General features: G+C 53.5%; 1 protein-coding gene across 7 annotated transcripts in view; it reads right to left on the reverse strand.

Annotated features, from left to right (window-relative positions):
* Nucleotides 1–13,931, reverse strand: part of PIK3C2B (phosphatidylinositol-4-phosphate 3-kinase catalytic subunit type 2 beta) — a 73,492-nt gene that overhangs the window by 43,042 nt on the left and 16,519 nt on the right. For 6 of the 7 annotated variants that reach the window (XM_055581718.1, XM_055581716.1, XM_055581717.1 and 3 more), the window contains 4 exons: nucleotides 5,153–6,173; nucleotides 1,754–1,854; nucleotides 1,003–1,157; nucleotides 709–829 (listed from right to left, as the gene is read on the reverse strand). In XM_055581718.1, coding sequence (XP_055437693.1) covers nucleotides 709–829; nucleotides 1,003–1,157; nucleotides 1,754–1,854; nucleotides 5,153–6,085 — 1,310 coding nt within the window. In that variant the 5' untranslated portion in view covers nucleotides 6,086–6,173. Of the gene's footprint in view, nucleotides 1–708; nucleotides 830–1,002; nucleotides 1,158–1,753; nucleotides 1,855–3,445; nucleotides 3,972–5,152; nucleotides 6,174–13,931 lie in introns of those variants that run through there. The other variant, XM_055581720.1, reaches the window with a different exon arrangement.

A 13,931-nucleotide genomic window follows, 5' to 3' on the forward strand; every position in this document is an offset into this window, starting at 1 on the left:
AGCATGCGGCTGAAGCTTGAGGGGGAGGGCAGATCTCTCTGTTTCCTGATCCGCTGACCTCTGGCTGATTCTGCAGCCCGCCACACAGCCGTGCCACCCGAGGGGTGCAGCCCCCTCTCCGCCAGCCCAGCCCCCCAGAGCCCAGCACAGTGGAAAGAAGACTGGTCCCCATCAGACTTTCCGTGAGGCTGCTCACTGCAGAGGGCGCTGAACGGACAGGCGCTGGAGGCGCGCCTCTGGTGGGGAGGACAGCCAGCCCCACATGCCAGCGGGGCAAGGGCTCGCCGGCAGAGGAAGGGGGAAGAGAGCAACTGTGGTTCTTACCCCTGGTCCCGCGGGGCACTCTGCCCGGTCTTCCTCCTGCCCCCGGCCGTAAAGACACCGCACATGATCTAGGGCGGAAGCATAGCCCCCCGCCCCCCACACACATCTCTCCACGTGCACAAGTCTGCAGGCAGATACGCTCTTTGCCCAATCCCAGTTCCAAGCTCTTTCCACAGCAGATTTGTCTCAGGAAGCCGGCCAAGCCCTCTGGAAGACCGAGCTCCTGGGGAAAGCGCGACGTGGCTGAGAGTATGCCCAGAAAGCAGGAGTCCTGCCTGTGGCCAGGCCTCGAGCCCAGCGTGCCCCTGCAAAGCCCTCTCATGACCCTGAGTCCCAGAAGACACGTGCCACCTCCTGCCCACTTGTCCCCACCCGCTCACTCACTTCTGCAGGAACTCCTCCAGCCCACAGGGCTTCAGCACAAAGTCACCCACGTCGACATCCCTCAGTTCATCACGGGTGTAGCACAGGGTCTGGTAGATGAGCAAGTCTACAGTGGAGGAGCCTGAAAGGGGTGAGGCGGGGGGGCAAGGAGGGGGTCACTGCGGCAGGCGGGGCTCAACCTGAGCCCCCTTGCCCTGCAGGCCCAGCACCAGCCAATGAAGCAGTTTGGGGTTTCAAAACAGTCACCCCTGCCCCACCTCTGAGGATGCCCACGCCGCCTCCCCCTCAACTTACAATTGCAGGTAAAAGTGAGCGGCTCCCGCAGGCTGTCGCACAGCACAGTCACCTTCAGGTTCACCTCGTCCCCGAGGTGCTCTGGGCTCGGGCTGACAGCGCTCCAGACATACCCGGTGAGGGAGTAGTCCTGGACATCAGAGCCGGATCGGAGGCTGTGCAGGAAGAGAGGGGAAGACCTGTGCCTTCCGGAGACAGTGGCGGACAAGACGCCTGCTGGGACCCCCGTCCTGAGGCCCAGGGCCCCTCCATGCCCACCCTGCCTGCGCCCTCCAGGTCTTCAGGCCAGGATGGGGACAGTGGGGAAGCATCTCTGCGAAACCATGTTCTTGACACGTTTGTTACAGTTGCAAAACATTTCTCAAGCTGAGTTGAACATTAGCGACAGTTCTAAACAACACAGCTTTCCATAATAAGTTCCGAGGAATATTTTTCTGAATCCATTTCCTTTCTCTTTTAGCTCCAGATAAGATTACAGCCTTTATCTCCATCTGGGGTATATTTGCTCCTAAGGGCAACTGCTCCTGAAGTGATTGGAAATACTTTGTTAGAGCCAAGTTTCATGAATTTTGTCCACAATGTGAAAATTCTAAGACTCCAAAAGAGCCTACAAACACCGGTTGCAGGAAGCACCCCATAGTTATAATTGAGATCTAGTACAGATGGCTCTTCTTCCTCCCTAGAAAGTTCTGAAAGGACTAAGTCTCCTCCCCGCCCCACAGCCCTCCCTAACCCCGTCATTAACTCTTACACATCCAGCATGTGGCAAAATGCAGCAACTTCCTCATCTCTCTCCTCTGAGACCTCAAACAGCTCGTGGCCATTGGCGACGGCGTGGGACCGGGAGCCCACCTTTAAGAGAAGAGCAGCTGACTCAGAGCCTTTCCCTCATCATCCCCTTCCCACAGGCCGCTCCTCGATCTAAACTCTTAACCTCCAGGTATAAAGGCTTCCTGGTGAGAGTGGCATATGTGGGACTTTTAGGAATATATTTATCTACTGTCCTGGGAGACTAAGAGCCAAGTTGAAAAAGCACTTGAAGCCTTGGCTGAGTTTGGAAGCCTGGATGAGATGGACGTGAGTGTGGCCAAACCTCCTTCTGGAGACGCCAGTGTCTAATAAGCTCAAGCCTGCAGGTCAGGCAGCGCCCTGCTTGCTGGACCCCGGGGCTGACTTTCTGGGGGGTGCTCCCAGAGGCATGGCAGGAAGCTGAGCGGACAGCTGTTTCCCCTATCCCAGAACGGAAGCCCATGGAAGCAGGTTGCCCAAACAGTCCCCAAGGAAACGGGGCCCTGGGCAACACTTCAACATCCACAGCAAGCCCCAGGGACCCAACACAGAGAGAGACTAAGAGACCATAGATGGAGGCGATGACTCAGACACACGTGCCTTCCCGGTCAATGCTGTTTGAGGAATAGTGTCAAAGCAGCTTTCTGGGCAGGAAAGGACCTGCTAAAAGGGTTAGGTCCTCCTACTCTGCTGGTTCCCCACAGCTGGAATGTGAGGGAGCCTGCCTGAGCTCCACTTCCAGTCCAAGAAAACGTGTGTGCCACCTGAGATTCTCAGCAGGACCTCCACCACGGACCTGTCCAGTCATCCATGGAGAGTTTTAAAGCAGCCCTCCAACAAGACCTGTAGCACAGCCCCGGGGGGACGAAGTGGAGGAGGGGCTGGTGCAAGTCTGGCCTGACAGACCTGCCCAGAGCCCCAGGGGAGGCTGCCCCCAAGGAACGAAGTGATGGCTCAGATGGAGCGCCAGCCGGCATCGGGTAAAAGCGCCATTTCCCAGAAGCCGCACACCAGTCTGCTCACACCAGCCCTCACCTCTCAGCCTGCCTGCCCCGCCCCGGGGCAGACAGCAGCAAGTGAGTTCCTCGTTTGAATAACCAGATCGCTTCCTCTGAGTGACCCTCGCTCACTGGCCTCGCCCCCTGGGCGGGCGTGGAGGGTGTGCAGAGAGGGGAGGGCAGCGTGGGGGCAGCTGGCACGGGAGGCCCAGGCCTCGCCCCCTGGGCGGGCGTGGAGGGTGTGCAGAGAAGGGAGGGCAGCGTGGGGGCAGCTGGCACGGGAGGCCCTGGCCTTGCCCCCTGGGCGGGCGTGGAGGGTGCACAGAGAGGGGAGGGCAGCGTGGGGGCAGCTGGCACGGGAGGCCCAGGCCTCGCCCCCTGGGCGGGCGTGGAGGGTGTGCAGAGAGGGGAGGGCAGCGTGGGGGCAGCTGGCACGGGAGGGCCCGGCCTGCCAAGCTCGTGCTGTGTCCCAGTCAAAACAACAGTGCCACTGTCAGCAGCTCACCCACAGAAGTGAGAGCGACAGAGACAGAGAGACAGAGACAGGGAGGGGAGGGCAAGGCAGGGGGCAGAAGACAGAGTGGCCAGTGAGGGCCACTCAGGCCCTTTCAGTGCCGCTCGCGGGCTCCGTAAGAAAACAAAACAAAGCCACTTACGTTTGCCCGGCCGGCAGGCCCTGGGGGCATCGCCTGATGCTGGCCGGGGGCACCTGCAAGGCAGAGGCTGGCAGCAGGGGTACCGCGCCGGCACTTGGAGCCAGCCGTTTCCTCAGCTGGCCCTGCAGGCCCGGGATGAGGAGGGTCGCTCCGGCTGGAGGCCCGGCGAAGGCGAGGAGGTGGTGTGGGCCGGGAGCCGGAAGGGGCCCCGGTCCTGGAGTGAGCCCCCGCACCAGGCTGGGGTGGGGAGGACCAAGGCCGCATGTCCCCCTAAGAACAGGCAGGAGCTCTGCTTTGCCCTAGCTTCTTCAAGGAGACTCTGGACCAAGTTTCCCCCCAGAATTCTGATAACACACAGGGGATGTGGGAAGGGTGAGAGTTGGGGAGGGGGAAAGGGAGCCACAGGGGTGCCCACCTACCAAGGTGGCCTGACTCAGTGCGAGCAGGCCCGGCTGTGGGAGAACAGACTCTCCCTGTCCCTATAAATAGCAGGAACAGCCCCACCTCTCAGAGCAGGGCCTTTAAAGAGCCTGGCGCCCTACAGCTTATCCCAGGAGCTGCCTCTGCTCTGGGGGACTCTCTTAACCAGCACAGGAAGGAAGGACCACGTGGCTTTTCCAGAGTCGTGGAGGATCCCAATTACTGGGACGTAACGTGGGAAAGCCCCAGTGTCCATTAGACAATGGGTTAGGAGAAAACAAGGATGGAATGAAGTGGAACGCCATTAGCACAGAAAGCATCTGCCAAGGGGTGCCTCTTGGCTCCTCTGGGGCCAGGGTTTCCAGGGCCCAAGGGTGAAACACGAAGCAGGCTTCAGGTCCTGCCCTGAAGGGGATGCTGCTGACACTTTTTAAACCAGAAAAAAAACCTACCCTGTGCTTCTGCGTAAATACTTTGCTATTGTATACTATGTACTGATAAAAGTGAAACTATTATTGTCATGCTGCATACTTTTTTCTAAATATTTTCACTGCAAAATGAGATGGATGATGGTGATGATGGGACAACAACAAGAATGTACTTAATGCCACTGAATTGCATACTTACGACTGGTTAAAAGAGATTTATGGGATGTATATTTTATCCCAATGAGAGAGAGAGGCATGCGTGTGCGCGCACAGAGGACAGGGAGGAGACAGACAGCGGGGCAGAGAGGCAGAGACCTGGAGAGAAGTGGCGGAGAGAGCACAGAGAGAAAGGGAGCAAGCACAGTGGAGCTTTGGGGTGAGAGGCAGCAGGGCTCTGCACCAAGGCTTATCACGCAAGACGCTGAGAGGTCTGGCCAGGATGCGCTCCCTGAGCGCCAAACATCAGTCAGGCTTGGGACTCAACCCCATCATCATGCAGCACTTTTGGCCGAGCAGAAAGTCAGAAAGCAGAGGCCATTCGGCCATGGAGTCAACGCTGCATCTCCTCACCCCAGGTCTCCCCTTATATCACTAAGCAGGCATTCAGAAACGCCCACACCCACAAGGGCCGCTTGGCCAGGACACACAAAACTTGGCCCTGAAAAGGAGCTCCCTCTCCTGGCGTCCCTCCTCCCTTCCCCAGCCCGGCCTGGGGCACAGTGGCAGAGGCAGAGGCAGGAGCGCACTGAAGGGGCGAGGGTGGAGCAGACCTGCATTTGGACAGCGAAGGGGAAAGAGGGACTGTTCTGTTTCTGAAGGACAAGGGGAACGGGCACAGAAGAAACACAGAGGTCCTCACCGGGGCTGCAGAAATGCGGCGGTTCTTGCCGGGTGTTGCGTTTTTCCGGTTGGCGCAGCGGGAGGCGTATGTGCGGGGGGGCACCTGCGGGGGCATGGTCTTGCTCCGGGCCACGGGCTTCCCAGGAGTGTCCTTGGCAAAGTCCAGGGGCCCCCGACCCTCCTTCCAGCCCCTGGTGGCATCCCGCAGCATCTCTGCATCGTAGGTCGACTTCAGGTTCAGCCGTGTGATGGCATCGTTAATGCCGTCGTAGTCCACGGAACCCAGCGGCCGCCCCGGACTCCCACCTCCCAGCTCCTCCTCCTCTTCTAGGATCCGGGGCCCCAGCAACTTGCCTGGAGGTTGTTCAACTGAAGAGAAAGTGTTGATGTCACTGGGCTGGGAAACCTTGGAAGAGGAGGGGGACCCCTTTCTGGGAGGCAGGGGAGGAGTGTCCCAGATAGAGACTCGGGGAGGCAGAGGAGGCGGGGACAGTTTCTTAGAAGAGTCTTCTCTGTGCCTTGGTCCTGGGGACAAGGAGAGCCCCCCATCTGAACCATCAAAAATGTAGAGATAGTCTTCAGCCAGGGAGCCTTTGGGCCAGGGATCTGGGCCAGGCTGGGAGCCCCGGGAGGTAGAGTGGTTGGGCAGCCCTTCCTGTGGGGAGACTGAGTTGTAATTGAGGGTAGGATCAGAGCCAGAAAGACCGCGTAAGAGCTTGAGGTCCTTCCGCCTTCCCGCTGGCTTGCTGTAGAAGTCCAGAACAGGCTCATCCCAGCTGATCAGAGAGGGGTCTGCGTTCTGCTTTGCCCTGCTTTCCTCCTTGTCGTGCCGAAGCCGGGACAGCGCGTCGTACTCCATCTGCAAGGCTTCAGCCATGGCCAGTTCTTTGCGGCTGATGCCCACCGACTCCAGGGACTTCCAGTGTTCCCCACTGCCCTGAGTCGAAGACATGGTGAGGATGGGGGACAGCGCAGACAAGGAAGTCGTCTACTTCATGGCAACGTCCAGTCTGCAGAGTTGTGGCATGGTGTCTGGGCACCTGCAAGGGAGGGGAAAAAATATCAGTCATTAGGTCCCAAAAACAGATGGGTCAGCAATCTGACTGGGCGCTAGAATCTGGGCCATTGCCTGTTTCTTGAGTGCCTACAACAGATGGAAAGAAACAGAAAGATGAAGAAAAAAATAGCGAGACACCAGGCCAACTTTATGTTTCTATTACACCCATCCACCCTTCCATTCATCCATGCTATGCTATGCTATGCTAAGTCACTTCAGTCATGTCCGACTCTGTGCGACCCCATAGATGGCAGCCCACCAGGCTCCCCCATCCCTGGGATTCTCCAAGCAAGAACACTGGAGTGGGCTGCCATTTCCTTCTCCAATGCATGAAAGTGAAAAGTGAAAGTGAAGTCGCTCAGTCGTGTCCGACTCTTAGCGACCCCATGGACTGCAGCCTAACAGGCTCCTCCATCTGTGGGATTTTCCAAGCAAGAGTACTGGAGTGGGGTGCCATTGCCTTCTCCGTCCATTCATCCATACATTTTGCTATCTCTGGTCCCTAAATCCCATCCTCATCTCGCTTACAGGTTCCCCAAGGAAAGGAGGCACCTTGCATCAGCAAAGACAAAAAGATAGAGACAAGGGCTCTTCAGTCGATTGAAAGACAGCTCTCCAATATGAATGGACCTAGAGATGATCATACTAAGTGAAGTATGTCAAACAGAAAAAGATAAACTCCATAACGATATCACTTATATGTGGGGTCTAAAATATGACGCAAATGAACATATCTATGAAACAGAAAGAGAGGCACAGACACAGAAAACAGGCTTGTGGTTGCCAAGGGGACGGGGTGGGGAAGGCTTAGGCGTTCGGGATTAACAGACGCATCAAAACCTGGAGACAACCCAGTGTCCATCAGCAGGTGAGTGGATTCAAAAATGTGATACGTCCACACAGCTGAATACCACTCAGCAACAAAAAGAAATTCATTATTGATACATGCAATAACATGGATGAATCTCAAAATAACTATGCTGAGAAAAACAAGTCAGACCAAAGATTATGAATATGTAGTATTCCATTTGTATAAAATTCTGGAAAAGGAGAACTAATCTACAGTGAAAGTGCAACTGTTAGTCGCTCACTCAGTTGTGTGGACTCTTTGCAATCCCATGGACAGTAGCCCGCCAGGCTCCTCTGTCCATGGAATTCTCCAGGCAAGAGTACCAGAGTGGGGTGCCATTCCCTTTTCCCAGGGATCTTCCTGACCCAGGAATTGAACCTACATCTGCTGCTTTGGCAGGCAGATTCTTTACCATTGGCCATATATATACATATATATGGCCAAAATTTATAAAGTTGCACACTTTAAGTATGTACAATTTACTATATGTACATACATATGTATATACATATACATATAGTACATATATATGTACTATATGTATATGTACATACTATATGTACAATTATACTTCAATAAATCTATAATGAAAAGTACAATAAAGCCCTATGAAACAACTAGTCAGACTGCACTGAGATCCTCCCAAAATACATCAATACAAGCAATAAAACAAAACTTGCCAACAGGTAAGACCCAGGTGCCTGATGAAGGGAAGGTGTGCCAAAATCTTGATTTCCCTCAGCCCTTAGGAAACCAGACAGGAAGATCTCACACACACACACACACACACACACACACACACACACGCCTGGCCAGCTGCCTCTGCTGTGAGCAGCCCCATTCATTTACTCCAGCGTTGTCATCCTTCTCCTTCAGGTGCCGTGGGATGACACGGCATGAAGACATGTTCGTGATGACAAGGCTAGCCTGGCCCAGTGGTTCTCAACCCTGGTTGCATATTACAAACACTGGGGGAATTTTTAAAAGTACTGAAGCCCAGGTACTTTCAAGAGATTCTGATTTAATTGGTCTGCAGTAGGCAGTGGTATTTTTAAAAACTCCCTACGAGACTCTAAACTGTAGCCGAAGCTGAGAACCACAGACCTGTGTGTGTGTGTGTGTTTCAGATTAGGTTGGGACAGTGAGTGTGAAGTAAGTCACTTCTGATGCTTCTCACCAGCAGCTGAGTTCACCATTTCTAAAATTATCAAAAATCCTTCATTTTATTGTAGTGCTTTGCCCAGCAAGTTACAGACATATGAAGCATGTCCTTCATGATAAGAAAATTGAAAACATCAATAGAAAATAAGTTCAGATAGGTGCACGGTGGCAAATTCCATCACACCCCAAATGAGTTAGGGCAACAGCATCCTTTACATGCGGCCCCCTCCCAGATCCTGGAGCACCCCTTAGGCACAGGCTGGCTCCATGAGTCTTGGAATGTATTTCCCCCAAAATTGAGTAGCACAAGCCCAGTTTCAGGGTATGCAAAAACAGCTCTCCGCTGCTTCCTGTGTCTGTTGCATTTCTCCACCCTTCAACATCTCCTTATAGACTACGTTTTATCCACAGAGGAAGAGAGTCATGCTATTTAAAATTCCAAGGAATCGGATGAGCAGATGGAGATACCCAGAACTTGGCTGCCCAGAGACGGGACACTAGACCCAGGAAAAGGAGGCCCAGTGCTTTTGATAGGAGACAAGAGATAAATGCTCAAAGCTGAATTGAGCTTGTGCTGTGCTTAGTCGCTCAGTCATGTCCAACTCTTTGTGACCCCGTAGACTGTAGCTCGCCAGGCTCCTCTGTCCATGGGGACTCTCCAGGCAAGAACACTGGAGTGGGTTGCCATGCCCTCCTCCAGGTTTAATCCAGAGAATGGCTGTATTTTTAGCCCCACGCTGGAACAAGCATAGTAGTAAAATGGCCTGGCCTGGTGCCGCTGTGAAGAGAGAAACTGAGGCCATTGGAAATAATCTCTCTCAGCGTCCTGCCTCTCTTGCCCACTAACTAACTGATCCACGCCTGCATTCAGCCTCCTTTTCTCCCGTCGGCCTCTGGGGAAGCGGTGCCCCTCCCGCTGACTTAGAAGCCTCCTGGGCACTTGCCCCACCACCGGGTCTCCTCCACACACGCTCCACAAGCTCCTCGCCCCTCTCCCTGACTTTCACCTCTTCCCCTTAACTGGCTCGCTGTCTTCAGCACTAAAACATTTTCAAGCTTCTTCTGGCCTTAGAAAGAAAGAAAGAAGAAACAAAAACCAGAAGCCTACACACACCCTAATCACCCTGGCTTCCTGTCCTTCAGCTCATGCCCTCTCAGTGCTCCCTTCCCTTCCCAGCCAAGAGCAGAAGACACACGGCACTTCTCAGGTCTCCATTATTGGCTCCTCAACTCACTGCCACCTGCCTTCTGCCCCCAGCATTCCACTGGAATGCCCCAGCAACAACGCCCAGGCTCCCCGCTTCCACAGAGGTTTCTATCTGCCCAGACACCGCTGCTGCCCTTGGCTCGTGGAGCATTCCCCTTTTCCCGTGCCCTCGACCTGCTGCCTCCCATGACTCTCTTTCTTCTCGTCTTCCACCGTTGTCCTCCTCTTCCTGTGTCCACCCCTGCAATGCTGGCGTAGGCGTGGGACTCCATTCTCCGCCTTGGTTGGCTGACACTGGGCAATCTCATCTGTTCCCCACTCATACAAGGTGCATGCTGATGGCCCCAGATGAGTCTCTCTCCCCTCAAGTCACTATGGCCACCCATATCTCAAGCCCAGATGCCCCAAAAGAACAACCACATCCGCATTTCCTTCCCACAGCCTTCCCTTTCCTGGTTCCCCACCGCCGTGAATGGCACCACCCAGTCACCTAGGCTAGGCAGCTGACGATCCTCCTGGATCCCTCCTTCCTTTTACCCCCGTCCAGTCACCAAGGCCTGTCCTCTGATTTCTTCCCAAATCGAGTCCCTCCTGCTATCCTAACTGCTGCCGCCCTAATTAGACCCACACCTTCTCAGCTGGGCTATCTTAACAGCCTTCTAACCTTTCCCTCTTTACCTCTTGCTCCCCAAAGTGGCTCGAGGGCTCTTTCTAAAGCGTAAATCTAATCATCTCACTCTGTGTTTAAACCCCTTCAAAGGCTCTCTATTTGATTCCTTAACAAGGCCTTTATTACCAGCCCACATCTCCCTCCCATCTCCAACCATTCATTACTACCTATTTGATACCTCTGTGATTTTATGCAGTGATTTATACCTATGTGATTTATGCTCCAGGGTGCCCTTCCCAACTGCCAGTGTTCTTCGCTTATTTGATTCTAAATGCTCAGACTTTGCTCAGACATCAGGTTCTTCAGGAAGCCTTCTCTGGACCCCCAGGTTGAATTAAGGGCCCTATCTTCATGTTCTCAATATGCTAAGTCCCTTCAGTCATGTCCGACTCTTTGCAACTCTATGGGCTGTAGCCCGCCAGGCTCCTCTGTCCAAGGGATTCTCCAGGCAAGAATACTGGCGTGTGTTGCCGTGTCCTCTTCCAAGGGATCTTCCTGACCCAGGGATCAAACCAATGTCTCCTGCATTGGCAGGCAGGTTCTTTACCACTAGCACCACTTGGGAAGCAACTTATATATACCTCAAATATCAGCTTAAAATATTTATCTAAAATTAAATGTGTATGATTCTGTTATCCCCCAACTAAGCTCAAGTTCCAATATCACCTCATTTCCACTGAGAAAAAATGCTCCTGAACTGGGACTTAAGGGTAGAGCTTTCTGATGGTAAGAATTTTCAGACATGGAGATGGGTGGTCAGGATACAGATGGATCCTTCCTTGAGGATCCTTCAAAGGAAGGACTGGGCTTCAACTAATAGGACCAGGTTTAGCATCTGTAAATGCAGGTGGGCAAATGGACAAGACCACCGCACAAAATGCCTTCCAGCCCTGGGATTCTTTGATTCTGACCTATTGATTCCCTTCAGTCCTGTTGATTTCTCTTGATTTCTCAGAAGACTCCAAAGTTAGCCCTAGGAAGAAAGAGAAGAAAGCCCCAAGGGGGAATTTCCTGGCAGTCCACTGGTTACAGTTAGGCGCTTTCACTGCTGAGGGCCCAGGTTCAATTCCTGCTCCAGGAACTAATATCCCAGAAGCCACGCGGTGTGGCCAAGGGAAAAAAAAAAAAATGCCCGAGGGAGATCCAGCAGGCCCAGCTCCTACAGCTCTTTCCAAACTGGAATTCAAATGCAGAAAGCTGAGCTACCCCTCTCTAACCACCAGCCCCCTGGCTCCCGGCCAGGACGCCACCAGGCCAAGCAGAGGAGGCCCAGCCCGCTGACAAGTCTCGTGTCCAGGGCCACACCGGCAGCTGCCTTCCAAAAGTGCGGTGCTCTGTTCACTCTACTGCGGACGGGCACGTGGTGTGCAGGCAGGACCGGGAGAGCATCCCCCAGGGCGGAGTGAAGGTTCAGAGCTGCAGCAGACACAGGGGAAATCTAGGGAAAGAGGGAAGGCAGGATCCCAACCACCTGGAGCTAGACGGGAGCTGGCTTCCACTGAGAACTTGTTCCTGAATTTCATCCTCCAGGAGGGGTGTGGATACACAAAGTATTTTAAGAATCAGAGTCTCATGTTTCTTGCCTCCCCCATTCTCTTTCCAATTCAGCTCCCTCCCTGCCAAACTCTGCTGGGTTGACAAATTCCCTATTCCTTGAGTCCTCAAGGGCTACTAAGGATTCTGTTTTAAAAAAAGAAGAAAGAAAGAAAGAAATACACATGATGTAGGTCCCAGGAAAGAGCTGGGGTAGAAGAGGACCAGGGGCTTTGCTACTCTGCAGCTCATCCAGAAAGAGAAGTCAGGGGCCAAGACCACTCTGCCACAAACTGCAAGGAGCACCCAGACACGGTACTCTGTGTGATTGACATCGTCTACCACAACAAAGAGAGTGGTGCCCCCTGGAGTTGTGCACCTTGGTGGCCCCAGCTGTCTTCTCTTCCAGTATCCATCTCTCAGAAAGTAGATGAAAACCATCTGAAAGACCATTCTCAGCCAGTTACCTTTTACCTGCGCGCACTCATTATTAACATTTCCCCACATCTGAACACACATTCTCTGCTTAACATTTGAAAGTAAGATGCAAGCACTTCACTTCTAAATACTTTAGGCTGAATCTCTACAGAAGATCTAGGCCATTCTCTGAGGTAAACACAATGTCAGTTAGCATACCCGCAAAATGTTAACGCTGACCCAATAAAATTACCTAATATAGGGCCCACATTTGAATGTTTGTAATTCCATCTGGTAAGTTTTTCAAACATACAAATTCCTGGCCCTTCTCCTGGAGGGTTTGATTTAGTGGGGTGAGTCCCTGGACTCTGAACATTTCAAAGACCCTCAGGCAATTCAGATGTGCAGATCTGACACCAAAGACTAAGGTTTCAGAACCACCAGGAGTACAGGAGGGAACTGGGGAAAGGGACCCCAAAAAGCACCAGGCAGTCAGCTGGTGAAGGGAAAGGGGTTTATGGCCAAGCGGGTCGGTGCCAGGGTCTAAGCAGCACCAGGCACCAAACTCAGTTCACACAGCTGCCAACAGATGGCTGGAGGTCAGGGGGAGGAGGCCGGTCTGAGCAGAGCCACACAATGGTTCAGAGTCAAAGGGTGGGGAGAAAGGAGAGGGCACTCCCTGCAGCGAGCTGACTCTGTGCAGGGCCTGTGCCAGAGAGGGCGGGGCCCCAGGGGCCAGCGGTGACTCCAGCTCTGGGTAGAGAGGGCTTCCTGTTGCCTCCATGGGGGGCACTGTATCAGAACTGCCCTGCTTGGGACAGACTAATGGGCCTGGGTACTCTCCCCACATCCTGGACCACAGAGTGGAATCTAATGGGTGTTGAGTGCCAGCTATGTGCCAGGCGCCATACTAGACCCAAATATTCAGTTGACAATGGCACAATTCCAGGAAGCTTACGATCTAGCAAAGGTGACAGATGTATCATAAATAATTCAATCCCCGCCTGAACCTTGCCCATCTTGGCCCATCTTCACCAAGCAGGGGCAATGGAGAGTTATCAAGAAAGGGTGAAAAATGTGCAGTCTCAAGCCCCTGTCTTCCCTAAGATGACTCAGTTCTAGGGCTGCCCTAGGAGGAGACCTTCCACACCATCTCTTGGGACAGAATGAGTCAAAGGGTTGGAGGCCATTACGGCTTAATCCCTTTGGCTCACAGAGTTTTCTTTTCTGAGAGGACCCTCCCCCTAGCCACGCCCAACAGCCACACTTATCCAGACCCCCATTCCAGTGGTTCTGCAGCCAGGGACCCATCGCCCACCCCTCAACCCACACCCTGCTGTCCTGCTCCACGTCTCCCCACCCATAGCTCCAACAGGGAAGTCAGCGTGCCCTGTGCCAGGAACCTGACTCCTCCAGCAGGGAGGTATAACCAGAAGTCAAGTAGGTCAGCTCTCTGCCTCAAACAGATATGCAGCCGATCCCTGCTCCCGTAATGAAAACCTACAGGTTTTATACAACTCTACAGGCTGCTTTGAAGTCAGGCCCATCACTGAGTAACACACACCAATAAAGTCTTTCTCATTAACCATGTTCTCTCGGGGTGGTTCTCACTCAGCTCCAAATGTGGAAGAAAGAGACTTGCACTTTCTTCCTACTCACATAGCCCCTCTCCAGCACCCTCTTAGCCAAATTAAAGCAGTCCCATGTAACTCAGTCTTTGCTACTGGACTTACTTTCCATCTCTCTCTCTCCTGGGCCTACCCTGAATTCTCCACCAATCTGAAGCCAAAGTGGACCCAAGAGCCCTAATAAAAGGCTCTCTGGTTCTAAGAGAGCAGAGGGTCAGGAGGCCGTGTGACCCAGTTACATCCGTCAGGTTTGCATTCACAGTCCCCAGTCCCTG

This window comes from Bubalus kerabau, chromosome 5 (genome assembly GCF_029407905.1).
Source record: "Bubalus kerabau isolate K-KA32 ecotype Philippines breed swamp buffalo chromosome 5, PCC_UOA_SB_1v2, whole genome shotgun sequence".
In the NCBI taxonomy this organism is placed as follows: Eukaryota; Metazoa; Chordata; class Mammalia; order Artiodactyla; family Bovidae; genus Bubalus; species Bubalus kerabau.